The following is a 22,062-nucleotide window of genomic DNA, read 5'->3' on the forward strand; positions in this document are numbered from 1 at the left end:
CTAGAAACCTACATTCACAAAGTGAAGGGTCAGAGGAAGAAATGCTAAATTTTTAGCAGAGCGCCTCTATTATCCCTGGCACAGCCTAGGCCAGCTACAGAGGCGGCCCTGGTGAGGGCCAGCCTGCAAGTATAGATCTATCTGAGGGCTCAGAGGAGCCACAGCCTTACTAAAGAATATAGTCTGTATTATTCCATACAAAGAGCTGCAGAATCGCTCAGCCTAATGAAAACCCAAACACAGCTCAAGGGGCGACATACTCAGGAAGAAGTCAAACGGACCCGTTGGCCGGACATAAGATCTATCTGAAGCTCTAGCGTCAGTCAACACTCTAAGTAAAACAATTTCAAGAGAGAGACCAACCACTCTACCCTGAGGTGGCTAGCAGCCCGAAGGCTAACACCGTTACCGTTCTGGCCACCTAACGGGGAACTTCAGGGCCCTGATAATCCAATAAAGTTCTCTTACCTTATTACCTTGACATGACCCCATGACTCTATACAGGGAACGAGGTCTGTAAAGAGAAATATGTTATTTTTTAATCACAAAAAATATTCTTTGAAAAGACCAGCAGCTCACCTGCGGCGTGCAAAGTGAAGACTCGCCAGATAGTTCTTTACAAACCTGGGATCCGTCACTTTACATGCCTGAAAGGGGCGTTTCCACTAACCAAGCCTAGGTGGGCCATCAGAACATAGTTCTCATCATAGGCCCATCCCCAGGCCTGATGTAATGAACGCCTGGGGGTCAGGAGAGAGGAGAGGGCAGATTTCGTGACCCTCAGGGGAGGTTATCCATTACCGATGCTGTGTGCGTTTGTGCTGGATAACCTCCCTCAAATATCTCCTGTTGCAGGAGTCACGCCTCCTCTGCGACCTGCTCCTCGAGAGAGGGGGCGCACGAGAGGCGACACTGGCTCGCTGGCCCTGCCTACGGTCCTCAGACCGTGAGGGGCCAGGCTCTCTCGCCTGCCCTGGTGCGGACGCGGATCTCAGCGGTATACAGGACTTAAATGCTGCTGAGCGCGCCTTTGCCTCTCTAAACTTCCCCACCACCGCCTCTACGGAGGTGCCAAAGAGTTTGGAAGGCGAAACTGGCGAATCGAGGAGAAAGGCTTTTTCTTTCTCCCCGATGCCAGCTAGATTTAGCCACAGATGCCTCTCCGTGGCCACCATCGCCGCCATCGAACGACCGATCGCGGCAGCGGTTTGCTTGGTAGCCCGGAGAGCCAAATCTGTGGTACGGCGCAGCTCAGCCACCGCCTCAGGGGACATCCCTGCCCCCTGGTCGAGATCCCCCAGCAGGTCGGCCTGGTATGCCTGCAGCACCGCCATGGTGTGCAGTGCAGCACCGGCCTGACCTGCTGCCGTGTGTGCTCTACCATTCAAACGAGCCGTTGTTTTCAGCGGTTTGGATGGCAGGGTTGGAGCTTTCAGTGTCGCTGCCCGCCCAGACACGAGATAGTTTGCCAACGTCTCGTCAATGGGCGGCATCGACACGTACCCATGCTCTCCGATCCCCTCAACATCAGCGAAACCGGCCCGCTGATGTTGGTGAATACGGGCAGAGTATGGGTTCTTCCATGCCTTCTCGATCTCCATGTGAAGATCAGGGAGGAATGGAAGGCTCACCTGAGCTGGTGGTGTATGGCCGGGGAGAAACCGATCATCGAGCCTACCGTGAGCAGCCTCTCTTCTAGCGCGCTGCCCAGGCAACTGCAGCCTACCAGCAGCGCGCTCCATAACATCCACCAGCTCTGCATACACGGGGCAGGATGGCTGAGCGGGTTCAGGATCTTCCTGATCATAAACCTCCTCAACCATGTCCTGCGTGTCCTGAAGAGCAGAAACTGCAGGAACAGTCGGTGAGTAATCTTCCCCATCGACCTGCAGTTCGCCCTCGTCAGCCGTCGAATCATCTGAGAGGTTTACAGCCCTCTCGAGGCGATCGACGAGCTCCATCTGGGAGCCCCATGATGCAAGTCGCCGCTCGGCCTCGGCACGAGCGGGACCTGCACCCTGAGGACCAGACGCTGAGCCCCCTTCACTCGAGAAGAGGGCCAGACGAGAGCGGAGCGTTTTAAGAGAAAAACGCTCGCAGTTTGCACAGAGGGCTCCTTCGAAAACCTCCCGTGCATGCTCTTCTCCCAGGCAAAAAACGCACAGTTCGTGTGTGTCAGCCGGTGTTAGGAACCTCGGACACGGGTCGGCACACTTACGAAAACAATCTGTCTTTCCTGTGCGTTTCAATCTCTTACCTTTTGCTCGTAACTTTGAGTAGCGTTTCAAACAAACAGTCCCTGAAGGCGATGAGAAGGTTTGTCATAATTGCAAGGCGCCCTTATATACTTCCAGGTCGCACGTTAATCATTCACGCTAATGATTCACGGGCTGTCGCCGGTCAATATGATTGACGTGATTTGATAGTGATTTCAGACACCTGTCACGCCTGAGGCGTTCCCCATAAAGTCGTTGACGTATTGTTGAGTTCCCTTCGAAAGGGAACTACTAAACTAGTAGTTTACTGAGAGTACACTTTAGTGTGTACTTTCATAAACTAAAAAAATTACTACTTGTATTAATATAGTAAACTACGAGTATACTTAAAGTTCACTTGTAGTACAGATGCATTACAAATGAGAAATCTAGTTGTGTACTTAAAGTTTACTACTGCTACACTTATAGAACACTTAAACGTATACTTTTATATACTAAAAGTGGGCCAATTTAGTCCAAGTATAATTCAGAAAATAAACTTGAAGTATACTTCTTTTTCATAAGGGATGGGAAAGTATTTTCGTAAGGGTTATGTCTCAAAAACACAGAAAGTCAAAGACACTTACAGAACTTTGCTCTGTCTAATATCTTGCTCTGAGCGGCCTGGTACATCTCGTTAGTGTAATGATGCCCTCCGTTCGCTTCCACCATCGTCTCAATCTTCTCCAGCAGTTCAGTGACCTGAGAGCGGTTCTCCATGTTTTTATTGTGGAATGAGTGAAATCTGCCTCCACACTTCTCAACAAGAGCCTGGAGATCATTACTTTCTCTGATATACTTATCTAATGGTTTCCCGTATAGTGCATCAGCGTGAGAGAACAGAATGATGGTGTAGCGTGCAGCTTCTTCTCCAAAGTTCTCCTGGATCCATTTCACTGTGTTTTTCTCCTCTTCTGTAAATCTCACACCCAGTCTGATGACCATCAGAAACACATGAGGACCAGGAGCAGACATGTAGACACACTTTTCTATTTCCTCCTTCAGTTTCTCCCCTGCCATTATCGTATCAAACAGTCCTGGAGTGTCGATGACTGAGATGCTCTTCTCATCAATCTGTTCTTCTTTTCTCTCACAGGTGTTAGTAACCGACCCTGGTGAAGCATCCCCTTTAAAACACTCTCGACCTAAGATGGTGTTTCCTGTCGCACTCTTTCCTGAACCAGTTTTACCCAGAAGAACAATCCTGAGTTCAGATGAAGCTGATCCTGTGAATCAGATTATAATTTTTAGGATTAAATAGAGCATTTAAAAATAATTACAAATATAAATTAAAACTGAGATCCGAAGTTTTAAATAAACTTGTTAAAAAGCTGGGAGTAGTAGAGCAGGAAACAACCTAACACTTTCTGACTTTCTCAGTTTGTGTAAATCCACTTAGGATTCAGGGAATTTATTGTTCCCACATTAATTTCCCTAGTCTAGTACAATTATGTGGTTTTGTTTAATTTATACAGTGCATAGTTTTTTCTTTAATAACCCTGAAAGAATGGAAGTGAAATGTGACAACATGCCCCAAAGGGCATACAGAAGAGTCTTAATATCATAGTCATACTGAAGACTAAAATTTCACTGTTTAATGTTATTTTCAGTATTATTTTCCTTTATTAATGTTCATAATAATTTGTATAATGTATTTTGTAAAGTTAGAGAGATATGGGATGAGCTATATTTTTGCATAGAAGTATGTGTGCAATGCAACATATGTTCCACTGATGATGATGTGTTCATCTGTTGTACGGTTGGCCTGTTCTTTATAATGAAAGAAATGTTTTCCCCTGATGCATATGTACCACGAATGTATACACTAAAGGACAGTTTTCTTTATATGGAAAGTGTAATGTGCCATGTATAAGCGTGAGATATGCGTTCCATTTTAACAAGGAATTTGTAAGGTCTTCAGTGGTGTATATAAGCTCAAATCCTTAGTGTAGGACCCCAGAGAAACACAAACAGCTGGCATGAGAGGGGGTGAGAGGGAAAAGATGGGGAGAGAGGACAGAGAAATGGGGAACAGAGAAATCTGGAATGAAGTCCACCTCGCCTGTAACCTTCCTCTTTTATGCCTGTTTCTCTACTGTGCTGACACATAAAAATAATAAATAAGGGATCTCTTGGCAAAATAATTGGTGTTGCTTCCGAGATTCAACCATAACGAGGAAAAGTTTAATTTTGAAGTCTACACTGTGATGGATTGTCTGCCTCTCCCTTGTAATCAGCTGATGAGGAGAATTGGTGGCGTGTGATGAGGCACACCTGACGAGAATGAAGCCTCATCACCGCCGCTGTTAAATGCTGAGCGTGCCTCTCCTCGAGAGACCGGTCTCTTCCCTGTGCATGCACACTGGTGTCTTCGTGGGTTCAGGAAGGGTGTTTGCGGAGGGATTCCCGCTTCGCTGGAGCTGTGAGTCGCCGGACCCGCGGTCTGAACGGAGAACACGCGTAACGCCGCTGACAGGCTAGGATGCCGGGCCGCTAATCCCCTTCGTTGTCGGGGCCAAGAGAGGACAAGTCGCGATGCCAAAGCCGCCGCCCCCTCACGCCTCAACCCAAGGAGAGAGAGAAGCGCGTGCGACCGCAGAACACCACCCCCTTACCTGGACCCATCCCATCTCTTCACTACCTTTCCTTCACGATTCCCTGGCACAACGAGGACACCAGATCCCCTTTTGTTTTTACACATTATTTCCCCATTTTTGGACATTTTGTGTTTATTTAATTTAATAAATGCCTCTCCGAGGCTTGAAACCACTCCTTCTGTGTCTGTTGTTTGCTTCCCCGCCACAACACTTACAGAAAGTCACATTAAGCATTCTCTTTATGACCGATTTCTAGGAGAAAAACGTCTCGTTACGTATGTAACCCTGGTTCCCTGAGCAGGGAATGAGAAACTGCAATAGCGGTCGCTATGGGAACACACTCCGGTGTGACGAATGTCTGAAGCCCTTATACCATCACGCCAATTTGATTGGCCAATAGCCAACGCTTTGCTGGGAACGGAAAGGGACCGAAGCGACCGTAGGAACATACCCAGTCCTAGGTCACAACAAGACTTTAACCAACCCCGTGGCAAACTCCATACAAGGAAGGCTAATAGAAAGAGCCTGCAGATCCCCAATTCTCTAGAGGGAGGATAGAGCCACTAAATGGCTTGAATGGTGATTCACCAGCCCTTCCAGAATGAAAGCTAAATCCCAAAAGGGAATTCATACAGGATGGAAAGGCCTAAGCTGTCTAGTCCCTTGTAGAAAAAGAGAAACCGGGGGTAACATCCTACAGAAACAATTCCCAAGGGCACATGCTCAGGTGATATAGCCGCCACATAAACCTTAAGTGTGGCAGGGGCTGCTCCTGCTGAAAAACGACTCTGTAGGAACTCCAGTATTGAACTCACAGGGCAAGGAACTGGGTCCAGGTTGTGTTGGCCATACCAAGAGATGAACAGCCTCCATTTAAAAGCATACAAGCGCCTCGTAGAAGGGGCCCCAGAATTAAGAACAGTGTCTGTAATCTCAGCTGAGAGAATGGAATGGATAATCATGCCCCGCTCAGGGGTCACACCCACAACTTCCATAAGTATCCATAATGGGGATGCCAAACCGTACCCTGGGCCTGAGTCAACAGGTCCGGTCTGAGGGGAACCTCCCAAAGAGGGTTGACTAACAGACTTACCAGGTCTGAGAACCATATCTGAGTGGGCCAAAACTGGACCACAAGCAAAAGACGTCTAACCTTGGCTGTTCTCACTCTGAGAAGAACCGCCGAGAGTAACCGAATTGGTGGGAAGGCGTAAAGTCTGGCTCTGGGCCACTCCTGGGTCGGTCTCGTTCTCCCTAGACCTGTGCGGGATGAGCTGGCGAAAAACTGCGACTGCGGTTTCGCTGCTTGAAATTTTTACACCACAGTGGTCACAGACTCACCAAATAGGGCGTCTTTTAGATATGGGGGCATCCAGCATGAAGGTTTTGTCCTTTTCTTTGATGTCAGTAAAAGTGAGCCAAAGGTGAGCCAAGTAGCCCGCCTGAGCTCCTCTTTAGCCTCTGGTGTCATACCTTCCCCTTCATCTAGCTCTTTAAGTAGCTCTGCTTGATAAGCCTGAAGTACACCCCCAGAGTGAAGAGAAGCTTCTGCCTGTCCAGCGGCCATGTATGATTTTCCAACCAAAGCTGAAGTAATCCTGCAAGGTTTGGATGGCAGCAAGGGCCGTGACTTCCAAGCTGGAGCTGAAGTCGGGGCGACATGGGCCGCAAGCATTTCTTCAGTGGGCGGCATTTCCACATAGCCATTTTAGGAACCATGGCGAAATCAGCGGGGTTAGTAATGCGTGCCGAAAATAGCTGCTGCCAAGACTCGTGGTGGAGGTCTTGGAAGAAGGGGAGAGGCTTAAGGGGCTAAACTGGCTGGCCAAATATCGATCTGCCAGTTTCGACTGGGCCTGAGTTTGCGCTGGCTCGCACTCCCATTCTAGTCCCAGCTTGTCTACAGCTCATTGTACGACAGAGAAGTGCGTTTCTCCTTTTGAGAGGTTGTCCACTGAGCGTTTGTCCACTGAGGGAAGGAGAGAACTAAACCCATCGCCTATGAGCTCCTCAGAGTCCTCAGAGGCCGCTGTAGACAGTACATCATCGTCAAACGGGCCACACCCAAAAGAAATATGCGCGAGGTCTTCTTTTATCAGAAAGCAGGCGAGCCTGGAGCGCAAAACTTTTAAACGCAGGCTATCGCAGTGTCGACAGTCAGATAGGCCGCTAAGCGCCATCTGAGCGTGATTAAGGCCCAAACATAGCATGCACCTGTTGTTAGTGTCTCCTCCTGCGATGAACCTGTCGCACGGGTCGATGCATTTCCTGTAGCTCATCTTGTCTGCTTGAGAGGAGTGAAACTTCTCTGAAGTATGGCAACGAACACAAGAAATACCCTTTCTTACGGGCAACAGAAAATCCGCTTCCTGAAGGAAAAAAATCATGATCAAATAGCGCGCAGCACACTGATATGAAGCTACTTGTACTCTTAGTATTTTCTGGGCATATTTCTGAAGTCACCTTCATTTATACTGCGCTTTTAATAATACAGATTGTTTTTAAGCAGCTTAACAGTGATAATAGGAAATTAAAGTAACAGAACTGTTTTGGCTTTACAGCAGCTCTAGAATAAAGTTATTGTCCAGCTAAAGTTAGTTTTGATTGATTAACTTCCGTTGCAACGATCATTAGTTATTAACTTAGGGGCCGCTAACACGACACTGTTCTAACAGAAAACCTTTAATGTGATCCGGCCGCTCATTTGCACAAAACAGTGCCTAGTGGCTTGAGAATGCAAACCATGAAATAGGTTCCAAGGTACAAGCCTTGAAAAATTTATAATACAGAATTTTTTATCGCTTCCGCGTAGCCACGTAAACCGGAATTATCCATACGTTTTATCTGTACAGAGGTAAAGGGAAGGAGGCCTTCACAAAGGAGAGACTAGTGACACTTCACGACTGCGTTGTCGCCGTGTCCAGGCGCAGGTAATTCATCAGATCCGGATACGGCCTGGATCCGGCGGACTGCGGTAAAGCTTGGGATAAACAGAGTGACTAATATTAGCGTAGACGCCATCCTTCTTATGATGTAATGAGTACATCAGGATATGAGGGAAGTGTTGCCGGTTTCTGCTGACCTAATCTATGCAGCCTATAATGTGTCATGTGTAAGTCTATAATGTGTTATGTGTATGCTAGGTCAAAGAGATGTGTTTTAGTCTAGATTTGAACTGACAGACTGTGTCTGCTTCCCGGAGAATGTTAGGAAGTCTGTTCCAAAGTTTTGGTGCTAAATAGGAAAAGGATCTACCGCCAGCAGTCGGTTTTGATATTCTAGGTATTATCAACTGGCCAGAATTTTGAGATCGCAATAGACGTGAAGGACTATAATGCGTTAACAGCTCGCTCAAGTACTGGGGAGCTAAACCATTTAGTGCTTTGTAAATAATCAGCAATATTTAAAAATGTATATGATGTGTAATAGGGAGCCAATGCAGTGTTGACAGAACCGGGCTAATATGGTCATACTTCCTGGTTCTGGTAAGAACTGCTGCATTTTGGACCAGCTGTAATTTGTTTATTAAGCGTGCAGGGCAACCACCCATAATAGCATTACAATAATCTATCCTTGATGTTATGAACGCATTGTCACAGTGTTGGTTTGTGTTTTCCCCGGGTGTCCACTTGAGGTCTCTTTCCCTTACTGTCACCATTCATTCTGGAACTGCATTTCCCACGATCCTTTGTCTGTTCTCATCACTCATCATTGCACGCAGCTGTTTTCCATTACATTGTTTAGTTCTGTGTATAAATACCCTGTCTGTTTCAGTCCATGTCACGGAGTCGTTGTTTTATGTCCCCACACTTCTGAGGTTTGTTTCTGCTCGTTTCTCGTTTTTGTTGTTTTGTTCTTGGATTGCTTATACGGTGTTTGACCCTTGCCTGGACTGGATTACGTGTACGGATTACCCAATAAATATACTGCTACTGAATCTACTGTTTCCCTGTGTGTGCGTCGTGACAGAACGACTCCGTCATCAAGATCCAGCGGTATGTTTTTTAATATCTCTTCCCCAGCCACCGAGCGGGAGAGAAGGGATTTGTTTGAGGGGACCCGGTTGGTCAAGTTTCGCGGGACCCGTGGAGGTCGCAGTGGAGGAGGTGGTCGAGAGGAATTCCAACACCATTTTCCACTCAGGCCCCTCTTCGACCCTGGGCTGGTGCGATTCAGTCCAGAGTTTCATCCGGCGCTGTTTCCATCCAGCCCAGAGCGCGCACTTCACCAGCGGAAACGGCGGAGGAGGAGGAAGACCTCTAGCTTCTCCAAAGGCCCGGAGGCCGTGTCCCAGCAGCCCGCCGCTTTTCTGGAGGCTGATTCAGAGATGGTTCACGTCCCGTTTGCCCAGTCAGAGACTGTTCACGTCCCGTTTGCCCAGTCAGAGACTGTTCACGTCGCGTCTGCCCAGTCAGAGACTGTTCACGTCACGTCTGCCCAGCGAGAGACTGTTCACGTCACGTCTGCCCAGTGAGAGACTGTTCACGTCACGTCTGCCCAGCGAGAGACTGTTCACGTCACGTCTGCCCAGCGAGAGACTGTTCACGTCACGTCTGCCCAGCGAGAGACTGTTCACGTCACGTCTGCCCAGCGAGAGACTGTTCACGTCACGTCTGCCCAGCGAGAGACTGTTCACGTCACGTCTGCCCAGCGAGAGACTGTTCACGTCACGTCTGCCCAGCGAGAGACTGTTCACGTCACGTCTGCCCAGCGAGAGACTGTTCACGTCACGTCTGCCCAGCGAGAGACTGTTCACGTCACGTCTGCCCAGCGAGAGACAGTGCACGCTCTGTCTGCCCAGTCAGAGACAGTGCACGTCCAGTCTGCCCAGTCAGAGACAGTGCACGTCCAGTCTGCCCAGTCAGAGACTGAGCACTGCCAGTCTGCCCAGTCAGAGACTGAGCACGTCCAGTCTGCCCAGTCAGAGACTGAGCACGTCCAGTCTGCCCAGTCAGAGACTGAGCACGTCCAGTCTGCCCAGTCTGAGACAGATCTGGAAATGCCCATTTGTGTGGCCGCCAAGGCACTTACGGACTATCTGGAGCGTCTGGCTCGGATCCTGGACATGCCCGTGTCTGCTGTTCCAGAGCCGGAGCCAGTGTCTCCTGTTTCAGAGCCGGAGCCAGTGTCTGCTGTTCCAGAGCCGGAGGCAGAGCCAGTGCCTGTTCCAGAGCCGGAGGCAGAGCCAGTGCCTGTTCCAGAGCCGGAGGCAGAAACAATGCCCGTTCTGGAGCCGGAGGGAGAACCAATGCCCGTTCTGGAGCCGGAGGCAGAGCCAGTGCCCGTTCCAGAGCCGGAGGCAGAGCCAGTGTATTTTCCAGAGCCGGAGGCAGAGCCAAGGCCTGTTCCAGAGCTGGAGCCAATGTCTGTTCCAGCGCCAGAGCCAGTGTTTTTTTCTGTGTTTGTGTTTGTTCTTGTGACTGTTACAGTTCTTGTGTCTGTTCCTGAGCCGGTGTCTGTTGTTCCTGAGCCGGTGTCTGTTGTTCCTGAGCCGGTGTCTGCTGTACCTGAGCCGGTGTCTGCTGTACCTGAGCCGGTGTCTGCTGTACCTGAGCCGGTGTCTGCTGTACCTGAGCCGGTGTCTGCTGTACCTGAGCCGGTGTCTGCTGTTCCTCAGCCTGAGCCACCGTCGTGGCCGCCCGAGGGGTCTTCACCGCCCTGGCCGCCTGAGGGGTCTTCACCCCCCTGGCCGCCCGAGGGGTCTTCACCGCCCTGGCCGCCCGAGGGGGTCTTCACCGCCCTGGCCGCCCGAGGGGTCTTCACCGCCCTGGCCGCCCGAGGGGTCTTCACCGCCCTGGCCGCCCGAGGGGTCTTCACCGCCCTGGCCGCCCGATAGGTCTTCTGGTTTGCCCTGGTCGCCCGATGGACTGTCTGCTTGGCCCTGGGTGCCCGATGGACTGTCTGCTTCGCCCTGGCCGCCCGATGGACTGTCTGCTTCGCCCTGGTCGACCGATGGACTGTCTGCTTCGCCCTGGCCGCCCGATGGACTGTCTGCTTCGCCCTGGCCGCCCGATGGACTGTCCGCTTCGCCCTGGCCGCCGGCTAAACCATCACCCCCTGTCTCGGTTTCCTTCCATGGACCTGGCCCCCCATCCCTCCCCCTGATCCTCCACCGTTCCACCTCCCTCCTGGACTCTTGTTTTGTTTGTTTTTTGTGGGTCTTGGAGCGTCTGGTAGCCACTCCGTAGAGGGGGGGTTATGTCACAGTGTTGGTTTGTGTTTTCCCCGGGTGTCCACTAGAGGTCTCTTTCCCTTACTGTCACCATTCATTCTGGAACTGCATTTCCCACTATCTTTTGTCTGTTCTCATCACTCATCATTGCACGCAGCTGTTTTCCATTACATTGTTTAGTTCTGTGTATAAATACCCTGTCTGTTTCAGTCCATGTCACGGAGTCGTTGTTTTATGTCCCCACACTTCTGAGGTTTGTTTCTGCTCGTTTCTCGTTTTGTTCTTGGATTGCTTATACGGTGTTTGACCCTTGCCTGGACTGGATTACGTGTACGGATTACCCAATAAATATACTGCTACTGGATCTGTTTCCCTGTGTGTGCGTCGTGACACGCATGAACTAATTGTTACGCATTTGTCATTGAGAGCATATGACGTAATTTAGATATATTTTTAAGAAGGAAAAATGCAGGTTTACAGATACCAGACATGTGACTTTCAAATGAAAGAATGCTATCAAAGAGCACACACACACACACACACACACAAACACACACACATACACACACACACACATACACACACACACACACAAACACACACACACACACCCAGGTTCCTAACCGACGACGAAGACTTGACAGAGCAGCCATCAAGTGTTAGACAGTATTCTAGGTTAGTAGGCCTATGTGAGGAAGTTTTTTGTCCAATAATTAGTATCTCTGTTTTTTCAGAATTAAGTAGTAGGAAATTACAAGTCATCCAGTTTTTTATATCAGCTATGCATTCCGTTAATTTTGTGAATTGATAAATTTTGTCAGGGCGTGAAGAAATATACAGCTGAGTATCATCAGCATAACAGTGAAAACTAAAGCCATGCTTCCTAATGATATCTCCTAAGGGTTGCATGTACAGAGTGAACAGCAGCGGTCCTAGTACTGAGCCTTGTGGTACACCATACTGAACTTTTGACCTGATCTCTTAATTTACTGCTACAAACTGATAACGGTCAGATGAGTATGATTTAAACCATGCTAATGCAATTCCACTTATGCCAACATAATTTTCAAGTCTATTTAAAAGAATGGTGTGGTCAAAGGTATCAATTGTCTTTTAATATCACTGTCTTAATGCATTGAACTGTTTTCTTTTAAATGGGTTTCTTTTGGAGGAAACAGCTTAACGTGTAATTAAAGGTGTTGTGTTCCTATGCTGGGCTCATCTGCTTTTCTGTACACATTATGCTTTATTAGTTTGGTGTTTACTGAGTTTGGTCTGTTAATGCCACTGCCTTATTACTGTACATTAAGCCACGTTAAGCGTTTTTCACCTTAAGTGTTTTAGAATGTCCCTTTAAATGTCCCTTTAGAATGCATTTAACTATAACATAACCATAAACAAAGTCACTTATTGTCACTTTGTTAAAAAGACATCTTTTTAATCTTTTAAGCATTTCAATTCTAATCAATCCTATGAACTTGTACTTTCAACTTTGCATTGTGTACTGTGAATATGAATGCCTCTTATGACATGATTGTGATGTTCCTCATTTGTAAGGTCATTTGGATAAGTCTCTGCTAAATCAATAAATGTGAAATATATACTTGTAGTTCTGTCTTCTGTCCATTGCTGTATCCTTCCATGATTCAGTGGCCTCCGTCTCACAGCAGAGGATTTTCTTCCTAAAATGACATTGCATATCAGTTGTGACAGATGCAAGCTGCATTTGATCAAATAGCAAATGTCAAATGCTGAGCGCTTTCAGAAATAAATGTCAATGTAAAGTCAATTTATACTTCTGCGTCGAACTCATGCCGCAGCTATGTCGTAGGCTGTGTATGGCGCGCTTACCCTTCAGTGTACCCTGACGTGTATGGCGAGTGCATAGTGCCACGGATAACCTACCGAAGGAGACAGTCGTGTACTTTTATGTGAGAGAAGCGGTACGTCGCACTACAGACACATGACACCAACGCGTGACTCCAACGTCGTTGAGAAGTTTGTCGGACCACAGACACGTGACACCAACGTGTGACTCCAACGCCGTTGAGAAGTACGTCGCACCACCGACACGTGACACCAACGTGTGACTCAATTTTTATATTTCCTTTTTTATCTTTCTTATCAATACTAACTTTTTTCTTTTCTTTTCTTGTGTTCTGATGACATTGAATATATAATTGATAAAAATTGTGTATTGTATACAAAGTTGTGTATGTCATTAATGTCATCTCTGAATTGTTTACAAACATGATAAAAAAATATTTAAAAAGAATTCACTCACTTTCTACTGGAGATGAGGACTATGCAAATTATACACTGTAGCAAGGTTCAGTTGTTTTGGGAAGAAGGAGGCGAGAACCGGCGAACATTCAAAAACTTTAATAATAAAATAAAACAAATACAAAAACTATATGTCTGCCAGCAGCCCCTCGCGGACGACTGCTGGCTACACAAAACACAAATAAAACACAGGCCTGTCCTCTCTCGATCATCACAGTTGTCACTCCTCCTTTATGCTTCCGCTCCTCCGTGAAATATGCGACACGGGTGCGTCGCGCAGATGTCGTTCATTAACAATCACGTCACCGGCCTCGCGCCATTCTCTCACGTCCCTCGGCATCGCCCTGCTTGCCACATACACCATCAAAGTCGAAATTTTATGTAATTTGCACAATTATTAACAACAACAACAACTTTAAAATTGAACAGATTAATTAATTAATTGTAATCTATAAAGATAATATTCTGGAATGTGTCATTCTGAGTTTTACCTTTTGATTTATTATTTAAGAAAATGATTATTCTTATTTTCAAGAAATCAACAATGACAAAATATAAGACAGGAAAATAGTATTTTAATCACAAAATGCAAAACAATTTAGGTGCATGTTCAAATGTTTTAACTAGGGCTGTCAGTAACGATTATTTCATTTATATATTTTTTGGTAATAAAGATAGATCTAAGTGAACAATAGCCTTTAGTATGACTTAAATATATATAACAAATGAGGCAATAATAATTGGTTCAAATAAAGCAGAGGTACTCAACAGGCGGCCCATCGGCATTAGTTTTATGGCCCGCGTCATGCAAAAGATGAATGCACTTTTTTTTATAATTTGAGCTCAAAGGTTGCGCAAATATTAGACAGCTTGACTTATGTAGCCTATGTATACCATGGACGCTTTGGATAATCCGTGGGTCGATTAATAAAAAATAACATTCATCATCGTCATTGTGATGTGTGTGGAATGTTTAATGGGACTTTAGGCTATATAGCTAGCTACTTGATATCTTCGAAATATACCATTAACTTGCTAAGCGCAACAAATAGCGAAACAAGCGGTAAAGCTGTCAGGCAACTTTTGTGTGCGCGCAACGCAAAGCTTGTGCATTCAGAGCTGCGCATTTTCACTTAATTGAAATATCACATTTTCATCATTTAGAGCTCATAACTTAATAAAACAAGCTGTGTTACTGTATGACGAATGATTACTTCAAATGTTGATGTATGTGCGATGTAGCCTACTTTAGGCTATCTGAATTAAATACATAGCCTACACATCTCTCAGTTTTGCTCACTTGCCAGCAATTATAGGCTACTCCTCCGTGTGCCATAGGTTGCCGACCCCTGGCATAGGCTATTAAAGAAATGTAATTTTGCCAAAGATGCAGCCTACTCCACTGTAATAGCCTGTGTTACGATAGCATCGCGCTTAACACTGGGAATTTTAATTGTAATGTGATGATCGGGTGCGGATCTCTAAATCTGAGAAAATCATTGGTGATGGTAAGTTTGTTTTTAACAGCTGATTCGGGTGACTTTAGAGCTGATCAGCGCATCTCTCTGCAATGTGTAATTGGCCGATGGTCCTCTTAAAATTCAAATTGTCAATGGGTTATAAACAGAAAGTAAGCAAAAAGCGCTCCCATTACAGTGACGAGCTGTCATCATGTCAACGAGTTCATGGCACTCTTGCAAAACCTCCCGTTATAACTGGAAATTTAGTTTGGAACGGGGCACGGCTCGCATGAAACTCTTTTTTTGCATTAATATTGCTAGAAAACTGTTAATCCACTTTATTGTTCCAGATTTAAAAAAAAAAATCATGTTCAGTATTACTTTAAACAAAGACTAGCAAGACTTACCTAGCAAGATAGGTAATAAACTGCATTTCTAAATAAGTAAAAACTGTAAAAATTGTCGTAAATAAAGTCTTACGATGCAAGTTGTAATTTGTGGCCCTTCACATATTATGTGGTTTAAATGTGGCCAAGTTTGCATCTGAACTTGAGTACCCCTGAAATAAAGTATCAAAAGTGAATAATTACATAATTTTATTCAACAACACTATTAAAATACATGAAGAAATGTATAAACAATGTACTTATGTATATTATGTATGATAGCAAATGCCAGAGGCCTGACGATTGTTGTTACACTTTACATCAAGAGCAAACCATTGTTTATCTAATGTTTAATTGCACTTAATCTGTAATGTTTAGCTATAGCCAACAGTTTCATTTTGAAATCTCAAACATCTATTTGCATATTTATAAATATATTGGTTCATTCTCTTGTGATGTTGGCGTATGTTTTTAAGTTGCTAAATTGGTTCAACAGCACAAGTATCGTCCATATTCCCAAATGCACGTTATTGTGGGAAAAGTACCAAAGCATAGAATAAAATAATATAAGGAATGTACATTTTTGCCACAAACTCAACTCTGTTGAACAGAATAGGACCAGAGGGTTAAAGGGATAATGATCTTTATGTTGTCCCTGTCACATAATGCACACAAGAAAAGGTAAGATCCAAGCGCAGTTTATTAGGGTAATCCGTACTCACAATCCAGCCAGGAAAAAGGTCAAAATCCATAATCGACAGTCCAAAAACAAGAAACAATCAAAAGTGGAACCGAGAAGTGCTACAAGACAATAAACAAGGAATCCACAATGAACACAGAAACAGACAGGGTATAAATAGCCAGGTGCAAACGATGTGAGTGGGAACAGCTGTGTGCAATGATCAGATGATGAGTACAGACAAAGGAATATGGGAATTGAAGTTCTTGATGGGTTGGAGACCATAAGGGAGAGAGACCTCTATTGGACACCCAGGGAACCCCAACCCAGACATTGTGACATAACCCCCACTCTACGGAGCGGCTACCAGACGCTCCAAGACACAACTTCAAAACAAAACAAGAGTCCAGGAGGGAGGTGGAACGGTGGAGGACCAGGGGGAGGGATGGGGGGCCAGGTCCATGAAGCGGAACAGGAACAAGGGGTGACGGCTTAGCCGGCAGCCAGGGCGAAACAGAGAGTCCAACAGGCGGCCAGGGCGAAGCAGACAGTCCATCGGGCGGCCAGGGCGAAGCAGACAGTCCATCAGGCGGCCAGGGCGAAGCAGACGACAGTCCATCGGGGAGCCATGGCGGAGGCGACCCTTCGGGCGGCCACGATCCCTCGGGCGGCCATGGCGGAGGAACAGGAACAGACCCAGGCTCAGGAACAGGCACAGACACTGGCTCAGGCACAGACACCGGCTCAGGCACAGGAACAGACACCGGCTCAGCGGTGGCTATCTTGTCCAGAGACACTGGCTCGGCAGACGTGACGTGATCAGTCTCTGGATAGGCCGACGTGACGTGAACAGTCTCTGGATCAGCAGACGTGACCTGAACAGTCTCAGGCTCGACAGGTGGCATCGGCAGGGCAAGGAACTTGGGCGGCGCCGACAGAGCGAGGAAACTGGGTGGGGCCAGCAGAGCAAGGAACCTGGGCGGTGCCAGCAGGGCAAGGAGCTGGGGCGGTGCCGGCAGGGTGAGACGCTTGGGGATGGCTTCCAGGCCCTGTGGGATCGCAGACGTCCCTCTCCTCCTCCGTTTGCGAGATCTCGGCGGTGCTGCAGCCTCTCTGATCACCACTGGCGGTGCAATAGGGAGAGTGGGCATCTCTGGGACAATCGAAGTCGGGTCCTCCAGGGCTACAGCAGGCTGCTCGGGGACAGCCTCCGAGGCTACAGCAGGCTGCTCGGGAAGGTCCTCCGGGACAACAGCAGGCTGCTCGGGGACGGCCTCTGGGACGGCCTCCAGGATGACAGCGGGCTGCTCGGGAGCGCCAAGCTTTCCGCCTCTGGAGCCGCTGCAGGTTCTCCGAGGTCCACTGGGACCGCTGCAATTTGCCTCACTGGAAGGTTCTCTCATCGGTCCTGTCCTCTCCTACGGCCTCCACGAGTCCCAGAAAATCTGGCTAGGCGGGTTCCCTCAAAGGATTGTTTGTAGTAAGGAGTGCTAGCTGAACAGGTACCCGTTGTGCTGGCGGAAAGGGGTTCCGGGGAGCTGCTAGTAGCAGTATTGGACCCTCCCTTCTCCCACTTGACATCTGGCAGCTATGTTCTCCTCAGACCTTCAAGCACACATAGCAAAAATTTCAAATAACGTCATAGGAGACCCAGATCGTAATGCACACAAGAAAAGGTAAGATCCAAGCGCAGTTTATTAGGGTAATCCGTACTAACAATCCAGCCAGGCAAAAGGTCAAAATCCATAAACGACAGTCCAAAAACAAGAAACAATCAAGAGTGGAACTGAGAAGTGCAACAAGACAATAAACAAGGAATCCACAATGAACACAGAAACAGACAGGGTATAAATAGCCAGGTGCAAACGATGTGAGTGGGAACAGCTGTGTGCAATGATCAGATGATGAGTACAGACAAAGGATTATGGGAATTGCAGTTCATGATGAGTTGGTGACGATAAGGGAGAGAGACCTCTATTGGACACCCAGGGAACCCCAACCCAGACATTGTGACAGTCCCACACCTGTATTTATTTTTCTTTCTTCTTTGGAAAATAAAAATAACATAGAGAGAAACACACATAATCAGAGAGTAGCTTATTTCTTTTAGTTTTGAATTGTTTTGTTTAAAGACATTTCAAGCTCTCTATAGATATATGTCTCATGTCTGTGAGGCATAGTTTCGGTTAATTTATATTGAGATGCGCACCAGTTTACGTGCAATGCAAGTGACCGCGCCCGCGCCTCCATGATATGATTATATTGTCTGCTGTATTTGCTTATTTTTTATTAAATACAGGCAATTGGTTAATGGAAAAATTTATTAAAATTAAGATACAATTTATACATAATGAAAATTCACTTTAAAGAAAGGCTTTCTTAAAAACAAAACTTAATGAAGTGGTCAAAATAATGTCTGACCCATTCCATGTCTCCCAATATATTTAGAATCCTATCTTACTCATGCTGTTCACTTTTCATAATAACATAGATGGGGAAAAAAATAACATTATAATATTTTAACAAATATGAAACTAAATGCGCTTATGTAATGGCTACAATACGTAGCCTATAGTATATAGGCCTACAGACTCTTTATTTGTACAAATTGCTGCAAATTCATTTAATTCTGAATTGATGGAAGTGTCTCAGTGGTTCATGTAGGTTGTCTACAAACCGGAAGGTTGGTGGTTCTATCCCTGGTTCCACCTGACCAAGTGTAGAGGTCTCCATGAGCAAAACACCTAACCCCAGCTGTAGGAGCCAAAATGTATTATAAGGGTTATGTGTTGTTCTCATTTTTGACCATTGAGTGGCGCTGTGATATCAGTGTATATAGGTAGCCTTCCTTATGTTGTAGATAGGTGTGTTGACCCGGAAGGGCAAAAAGGTTTTGACCACAAAAACGAAAGCGGTGAACCAATGTAAACTTCTCTTTAATACAAAGAAAAAGCAAAATTGAACATTATGCACGGTGGTGTTGTGTAGTCAATAAACGTGTACGGTGATGCAACGGAAGAATGGTCTTCTCTTTTCTTATGGAGGAAGTAAACAATGTAACACCAAACCGCAAGAAAGTGATTCAACCTAATTACTCCGGGACCAAACAACTCAGTAGCTTGAAGTATTGGATTTAGCTCCTACAATTCAAGTCAAAACCTTGCATGTGGAACTTTGTTTGGAACTTCAGTACGTTTGGGTACAAGGAAGAGGTGTATGTTAACGCGATGTATGTTAACCGGAGTCGCTGGATTTTGTCTGTGCAAATGCGTTGCTGTTTGCAGTCAGTGTAAAGGACGTCACGATGCTGGATTGATATTCTCTAAAACCAGTTGAAGAAACAAAGGACCATCTAATGTCGCCCAACGCACTGAGGTATGTGTAGCGCTACACTGTTTTATGGCCATTAAGTTGTGTGCACACGGAATTAAATGAAATAAATGGTCTGATCGCCAACGCGGGCGGATAAAAGACTTTGATAGTGACTGTGTGAACTATTAAAAAAAAGACTAATCCTTATGGAGACACAAAAAGTAACTGTGGGGTCTGGTGTATCAGCTGTAAAATCAAATATGTGGTTAGCAATGTGGAAGTACAAACTGAAAAACATGTGGTTAAACTTTTATAAAAGCATTAGCTGATAAATTGGATAAGTTTCAAGCTGGCAGAAAAGACAAATTGAATAAGGCAGATAATATAAGAAAATCCTTGCAAGAGTGTATTCAAAAGGGTGACAAATTACAGGTACAATATGCACTTAAAGAGTTCATTGAGGTATGTGATAATGCTAAAAGCATTCATGAGTCCGTATTGGGTTTATTGTCACCTGATGAAAGAGAAGAACAAGAAACGTCCCGGGTTACGTATGTAACCCTAGTTCCCCGAAGGGACGGACGCTGCGTGTAATCGCAGTGGGAACGCCCTCCAGCGTAACGCGTCTGAAGCATGAATGAAATCAGTCAATGGAGAGATGGAGCGTCATAGCGAGTGACGTCATCGACCAGGAAGCTATAAATATCCCCTTAGCACACAATACGCCAGCTTAAAGTTACTGAAGCAAGCGACCCAAGGGCATGCCGGGAGTATGGCAGGACACGCAGCGTCCGTCCCTTCGGGGAACTAGGGTTACATATGTAACCCGGGACGTTCCCCTTCAGGGACTACCGCTGCGTGTAATCGCAGTGGGAACGCAATACCCACATCCCCATACGACCAAATCCCCGTCGTGTGTCATTAGGAGACACAAACCGACGAGAGAACCTGAGCCCCGGGAGTGGAGCTAAGATCAAGGGAATAAATTCTAACGAAAGTGTGCGGTGAGGACCAGCCTGCTGCATCACAAACGTCCTGAAGAGAAGCTCCTGAAAGAAGAGCTGTAGAGGCAGCCATACTCCTGGTGGAATGAGCCCTTACAGCCAAAGGTGAAGGCTGATGGGCCGAACCGTAAGCAAGCGAGATGGCCTCGACCACCCACTTGCTCATCCTTTGCTTAGATGCCGGACACCCTTTCTTAGGTGACCCAAAACAGACAAACAGTTTTTCCGATCTCTTCCACAGGGCAGCTCTGTGGACATAAGCATCTAAAGCCCTAACGGGGCACAGCAAATTAAGTCACTTCTGGTCTGACGTCAGAAAAGGCGGAGGACAGAAAGCCTGCAGAACTATAGGTCTAACAAAAGTAGTTGGCACCTTAGGAGCATAACCTGGTCTCGGACAGAGAAAGGCCTTAACCATACCAGGAGCAAATTCCAGGCACGAGGGAGCCACCGAAAGTGCTTGAATATCTCCAATTCTTTTTAGAGATGAGATAGCGAGAAGAAGGATAGTCTTTAGCGTAAGAAACTTTTCTGAAACTTCCTCGATGGGCTCGAAAGGAGCTAGGGAGAGACCTTCTAAGACAATGGCCAGATCCCAAGCTGGTACCCTCGTGCGAACTGCAGGCCTCAGCCTCAAGGCGCCACGAAGGAAGCGAGATATAAGTGGGTGTCTCCCGAGAGAACCTCTGCTCGAAGGGGCGTGGTAAGCAGCTAAGGCCGCCACGTACACCTTCAGTGTGGAGTGGGATAACCCTGTGGAAAGACGGTCCTGCAGGAAATCCAGCACTGTACCAACCGGGCAGTTAACTGGGTCCTGCTGGCGCTCTCCACACCAAGAGGTGAAAAGTTTCCAGCTCGCGGCATATAACTTCCTCGTGGCGGGAGCTCTGGATTGGAGGATGGTCTCAACGACCTCAGTCGAGAGACCAGAATCTATGAGCTGGGCCCCCTCAGAGGCCAAGCCCACAGCCTCCATAGTTCTGGGCGGGGGTGAAGGATCGACCCACTCGCCTGAGAGAGTAGATCTCTCCTGATCGGTATCTCCAGGGGAGAGCCGTCGAGGAGAGACACTAGGTCCGCAAACCATACTCGGGCCGGCCAGAACGGGGCTATTAGCAGAAGACTGAGCCCGTCCCGGCGAACCCTCTCCAGAACTCCCGGGAGCAGAGCGATCGGGGGAAAAGCGTACAAACGTGACCTCGGCCACAGATGTACCATCGCGTCCAACCCCAGTAGGGCTGGCAGGCTGAGAGAGAACCACAGTGGACAGTGTGATGTCTCTCGGGAAGCAAATAGGTCTACCTCGGCACGACCAAAATGTTCCCATAGGAGCTCCACCACCTCGGGGTGAAGACTCCATTCCCCGGGCCTCGGCCCCTGCCTCGACAGGATGTCTGCCCTCTGATTTAAATACCCCGGGAGATAAATAGCTCTCAGAGAAAGAATTTTCCCCTGGGACCATAGAAGGATCTGACGTGCCAGTTTGTAAAGTGGGCGAGAACGCAGACCCCCCTGATGGTTGATATAAGAGACCACCGATGTGTTGTCTGACCGGACAAGAACATGGTGGCCCCTTAGGTCTGGGAGGAAATTTTTCAGAGCCTGAAACACTGCCAACATCTCTAGACAATTTATGTGCCATAGACGGTGACGGTCCTCCCAGAGACCCTGAGCTGGGCGACCAATCATGATCGCCCACACCCCGTGAGAGAGGCATCTGTCGTTAGCATGACGCGACGACAAGGAGCTCCCAACACAGGGCCTTGGGACAGAAACCGAGCATCTTTCCACATAACCAGGGCGTGATGACACCATCGCGAACTCATGATCATGCGAAGCGGATTTCCCCTCGGGGAGAATCCCCTGGTTCTGAGCCACCACTGTAACGGTCTCTTGTGCAGGAGGCCAAAAGGT

General features: G+C 47.1%; 1 protein-coding gene across 1 annotated transcript in view; it reads right to left on the reverse strand.

The window, feature by feature from the left end:
• Positions 1–2,782: 2,782 nt before the first annotated feature.
• LOC143745476 (GTPase IMAP family member 9-like) overlaps positions 2,783–22,062 on the reverse strand; it is a 60,254-nt gene continuing 40,974 nt past the window's right edge. The window contains exons 4-5 of the mRNA XM_077237597.1: positions 12,629–12,706; positions 2,783–3,481 (exon numbers count right to left, since the gene is read on the reverse strand). Coding sequence (XP_077093712.1) covers positions 2,829–3,481; positions 12,629–12,706 — 731 coding nt within the window. The 3' untranslated portion in view covers positions 2,783–2,828. The remainder of the gene's footprint in view (positions 3,482–12,628; positions 12,707–22,062) is intronic.

The sequence above is a fragment of the Siphateles boraxobius genome, unplaced genomic scaffold (genome assembly GCF_051911475.1).
Source record: "Siphateles boraxobius isolate OS27281-9 unplaced genomic scaffold, OSU_SipBor_1 204, whole genome shotgun sequence".
In the NCBI taxonomy this organism is placed as follows: Eukaryota; Metazoa; Chordata; class Actinopteri; order Cypriniformes; family Leuciscidae; genus Siphateles; species Siphateles boraxobius.